Below are 5,162 nucleotides of genomic sequence, written 5' to 3' on the forward strand. Positions count from 1 at the left end.
ACAGGAAAATATCCAGCAAATGAGAATGGAAAGCTTTAGGCCTCTGGAGGCATGAATTAAGAAGAAAATAATACTTTGTCTCCTGTATCTACCTCCATTTACTGTCTTGAGTAACTAGTCCTAGGGCTATGAAAAGAGCTAGTTTGTGGTGAAGAGTAAAGACCATAATGAAATAGTTTGAAAACAATGAGAGTTTTGTTGTTTCAGAAAGATTTGTTTAAAGTCAACATGTATTTTTTATTCACTAAATACTAAAATGCATCCTGTGGCATGTGCTGTATTACTGTGCTGGTACCCAAGTAAAAAAGGAAATGGGGATAGACAGAAAACATCTGGAGGAGGTGGTTTTTGTGCCGAGACTGGGAAAATCTAAGTAGATAAAAGGAGGGCATCCAAAGACCAAGGATGAGCTGGAGCAAAAGTTGTGAGTATGGAGTTAACATGGTTAACAAGCATTTGCCTGGATATATTTCCAGATACAGTGAAACATAAAGATATGCCAAGGTAGTCAGATGCCAGATCTATAAGGAAATGACTAAAATATGTTGAGTTTGTGGGCTTAGAGTTGGAAAGGCATTAAGTGCCACCCTGAGGATGCAAGCTTGCCTTTGGCTACAATATAAAAGCAACATAAACTATTCACCAGAAAATATAGTGTAGAACCTTGAGGGGAGAAAATGAAAGCAACCAATTGGAAATGGCTTTGAGAACAGCACAAAGAAGACTCATAGATAAACAATACTTCTTAAATTCTGCCACATACTGAATGTGTCATCTGAGAATACATCATGTGACCTTTACGATTCCTGGGACAACATATTAGAAACCATGATCCCTGGGCCAGTTCCTGCATTTACCTCCTGTTCCAACCTATCCTAACTTAACACCGTTAATACTTTCCAGAATGAACCAGAAGCCACTTAGTACTTTTCCATCTCCACATGTTTTAGTCTTTTCCCAAATTCTTCCTTTTTCTCTTCTTCCTTACAAGAAATTATTCAAATTTACTCCCATATTTTTCCATCAAATGATCATATCAATCAAATATCTCTTTTTATCTTTAAATGGTAACTTACTCTCCCATTTTACTCTTAAATATATTTTAAAAATAAGGAAAATACAGGTACACATGTATGTTTATTGTTCAAATATGAAAATAGTAGATATTTGTTGACATTTGCAAACATCAATTTAATCTTTGTTATCCTGTATAATCTGGTAGTCTCTGGTAGAACAGTTGTAATTAGGATGACGTTCATATCCTGCAGTTGGCTGATGAGTTGACCATGAAAGAGAGATAGCTGATGTATCAGCTATTACTGGCATTGGAAACAGTGGGTTGCTCTCTGCTTGAAATTTAGAAAAAGGACCTTCATTGGCCGATATGTTGTGATATGTATTCGGAAAAGTAGAAGGATCCACCATCAGCCCAAGATAATTGCTCTGTATGGGAGATAAGGTGCTGTACTGAGAAAGAAGTTGTAGTTGTAATGAAATTCACAACACGGCCATTTGCTTCAGTGTAGCTGCTTTGTGAGTGCACGTGGAAAGTGGTCAACTGATTTAAAATAACAAGTTGATCCACTGCAATTTGTTTTGGTGGTCTAAATTACATTGATGATGCAGGAGAAATATCACCTCTCATTGGGGTAATTGTATCACCAATTATGTGGCTAGTAGAGGGTTTCTTTTTAGTGGCATGTTTAAATTTGCAGAAGGTAAAACACTTTCTCCTCTCCTCTAGTGTCAGCCACAAAACCAGAATTATTATTATCCACATTACTCCCTTCTTTAAAGTGCTTCTTGTTGAAATCTTGAGCCAATGAAGATACCAGGGAAACATTTTTAATCCCAACTCTATTTTTATTCTCATTAAAATATGAGGACAGCCTCATTTAAAATTTGGATTATGTTAGAACTGCAGTTTAAAACAAAGGAGAAATATTTTAGTATTTATTTAAAACAAAATACAAGACTAAAATAAGCCTAATGTATACAACCTCAGATTTCACGCTTACTATACAAAGATAATATAATCAAAATATGAACATTGCTGACTATTTTTTGAAATTTCTTATTTAGAAAATACAATTTTAAATTGAATAGTCATCAAATTTGAAACGTTAGCATTTGCAGTAACGGTGAATGCCCCTTTTTAAAAGCAGCTTTAACACTTTTATTTAGATTTCTGATAAGATTCATAGTTGCTACCAATGTTTCTCATAATCTTGAATACTTAAAACACTGTCCTCATATTTTAGAAAAAATAAAGTATTTTAGCCTTAGTAGTTTTATGCAATTTTCAAAATCTAGCTTTACGTTTATATTACCATAGATTGATGAACAAAATAAAATTTTATTTATACGTTAAGAAGAGGTGACTAAAATTTGTGAATACCTTGCTTAAAACAGAGACTTCTTTTTCTTCTGCTAGAAAGTCAGCTAGACAAGCAGATCTTGGAAAATTCTGCCGCACTTTACTAAACCTGTAAAGGTTAAGTTGTCTAAGTAAACTTTTCATAATTCCAGTTTCAAATATTCTGAAAGGGGTCTTCCTTTCCAAAACTTCCTTCTTAAATACATCTTCATTGATCACTATGGAAGTTCCATTATCATCCCACCAGATCGATTGAAATTGGTCACTCCCAACCATTTTCCAGAGTTTTCTTGGAAATGTCAGAGAACGAAAATCATTATCTTCATCTGGTTCAGAGACACAATGTGTGTAACATGGTCTTTTTCTCAAGAGTTCTTCACACAATGTCTGAAAAGCATTTTCTTCAATCATAGACCTCAAATCCAAATCCCTAGAAAATATTTGATCACACAATAGAGATCTACAGGACTTTCCTGAACCATTTGGTCCATCTTTAGGAGACACATCTTGAATTTCTGAAGAAACATGTGCCATCTCAAATAACTTTTTCTGCAGCTCCTTTTCTAATCTGCATGATTTTGAGCACTGCAGTTTCAAATGCTGCTTTGGCAGGCCTGCACACATAAACTGCTAGGCCATCACAGTGGTTCTCAACCTAAGTAGCTGTGACATCACAAAGTGACTGGTCACCTAGCAACACAAGTGTAACATTCAGCCAGTGTTTACTTCTAATTCATCCAGTTAAATTGAAACCTATAGGATGTTTATTTTTATAGTGTGATCTGCAAATATTCTTCCCACAAAATCTTTTCAAATAAATTAAATTTGGGGTCTATAAAATTAAACCAATCTCCTTCCTTTTGTACACAAATATATAACAGATTTGTGAACAGAGAATAAATAATGAAATAAAGAAATAAACTAATTTTAAAGTTTTGGAATTTAAATTGAAATTTTTGTAAAACCTGTACAAAAAAGGTATAGCTATTTCACTATCATTTGTAATTAAAAGGAAACATAATTTGATTTGGACATGGAAGTAGTTATTTATCAGTGTGCTTTATATATGTAGCTCTATATTCAAAAAATGATCAGAATAAATATCAGTTTATTTGATATGTTTATATATAAATGGTAAATACTTATGAAATAAAAGTAGATTAAAAATCAATCAAATTTAAGAAATCCCAAGGGGTAATATTTTTTAAATTGTGTTCAGCATTATAAGTAAAAAGAATTAAATTAATATTCTAATTAAAATTACAAAAGAAAAAATCTTATTCTATCCTTATAAATGTTTATTTTTGTCATTCATTCACTCAGAGGTATTTCAGTCCGTACAAGGTATAAATTTTCTAGTCATATTAATAATCCACACTCTTGTGGCTCCAGTTCATTGTACCGAAATGATGTTGAGAAATAAAATTTTGCACAAGATCCTGGGTTCCATACCCAGTTCCTCCATTAAGGGGCAAACAAACAAATAAATAACCGTAAAAGTGTTTTGGTGTGGAAAAGACCAGCTAAATACATTTTAGGAAGAAATTTGTTTCTCAGTCCTGAAACAGTTTGCATTGTTAGTAAAATATGGCATTTTACGGCAAGTATTTTTTGCTCTACTTGTAAATACAGCTATGTTCTCTATCAGTAAACTGTAGTAAATCCAATTCTACCAAAATTATATTTTTATTTAGACATAAATTCCATTAAACATAAGCCAAATTCAAAATGAGACATAAAATTTTAAGTAAATAAATATACACTCAAGCTATAATGTAATTTTTTCCTTCAGTGTATGTATATTCTATTCTAAATAAATATTAGCTTCCTGAAATCATGGCATATTATAAGTATTATAAAATATATTTAAGTGGGAAATAATCCTGATTCATAAATATTATTTAACATATGCAAATCAATAAATGTGATACCATCCCTTAAAAAACAATGAATACAAAAATAATAATCTCAATAGATGTAGGAAAATTATTGACAGAACTTAACTTTTTTATGAAAATATTCTTAACAAATTCGTTATAGGTAGAATGTAACTAAACTTAATAACAGCCATATATGAAGAAAACCATGACTAACATCAAGCTCAATGTTAACATACAGGAACGTTTTCCTCTGGACCATTAATAAGAAAAAGTAGCTCATTCTCACAAGTCCTAAATTACACTACTAGAAGTCCTAGACAGAACAACTCGTCAAGAAAATAACATAAAAGCATCCAACTTGTAAAAAAGCAGTAAAACTTTTACAGATGACATAATTTCACATAGAAAACACCAAACACTCCTCAAGTGACTGTTAGAAATAATGAACAAACGTATTAAACTTGCAGAATACAGATCAATACACAAAAATCAGTTGCACTTTTATATACTAATAACACATTATCACAAAGGGAAATTAAGAAAACAATTGTGTGTACAATTATATCAAAAAGAATAAAATAGGAATAATTTAATAAGTGAAATAAAAGATAAACATAAATCTATTAGTTACAGGTGCAAGAAATATAAGTAAACAAATTAAATAGAAAGATATTCTGTGCTCATGGATTGTATGCAATATGAGGAAATATCCTAATCTTTCTTTTACATTATCAATCTTCCCAGCACTAATTATTGAAGAGAATGCCTTTTCTTAATTTTATACTCTTGCTTCTTTTTCATGGGTTAATTGATCACAGTGTTAGGGATTATATCTGCTTACTCTACTCTATTCTCTTCTATCATTCATTGGCATCTGTTTTAGAGCCAGTATCATGTTGTTTTTA

At 31.7% G+C, this 5,162-nt stretch overlaps 1 protein-coding gene across 1 annotated transcript; it reads right to left on the reverse strand.

The window, feature by feature from the left end:
- Positions 1 to 1,191: 1,191 nt before the first annotated feature.
- On the reverse strand, positions 1,192 to 2,911 carry LOC102522381 (heat shock transcription factor, Y-linked-like). The gene is made up of 2 exons (XM_032476182.1): positions 2,399 to 2,911; positions 1,192 to 1,467 (listed from the first exon to the last, which is right to left on the reverse strand). Exons 1-2 carry the CDS (start codon positions 2,909 to 2,911, stop codon positions 1,192 to 1,194), a joined length of 789 nt encoding a protein of 262 aa, XP_032332073.1.
- Between the last annotated feature and the right edge of the window lie 2,251 nt (positions 2,912 to 5,162).

This window comes from Camelus ferus, unplaced genomic scaffold (assembly GCF_009834535.1).
Source record: "Camelus ferus isolate YT-003-E unplaced genomic scaffold, BCGSAC_Cfer_1.0 contig1020, whole genome shotgun sequence".
Taxonomy (NCBI): Eukaryota; Metazoa; Chordata; class Mammalia; order Artiodactyla; family Camelidae; genus Camelus; species Camelus ferus.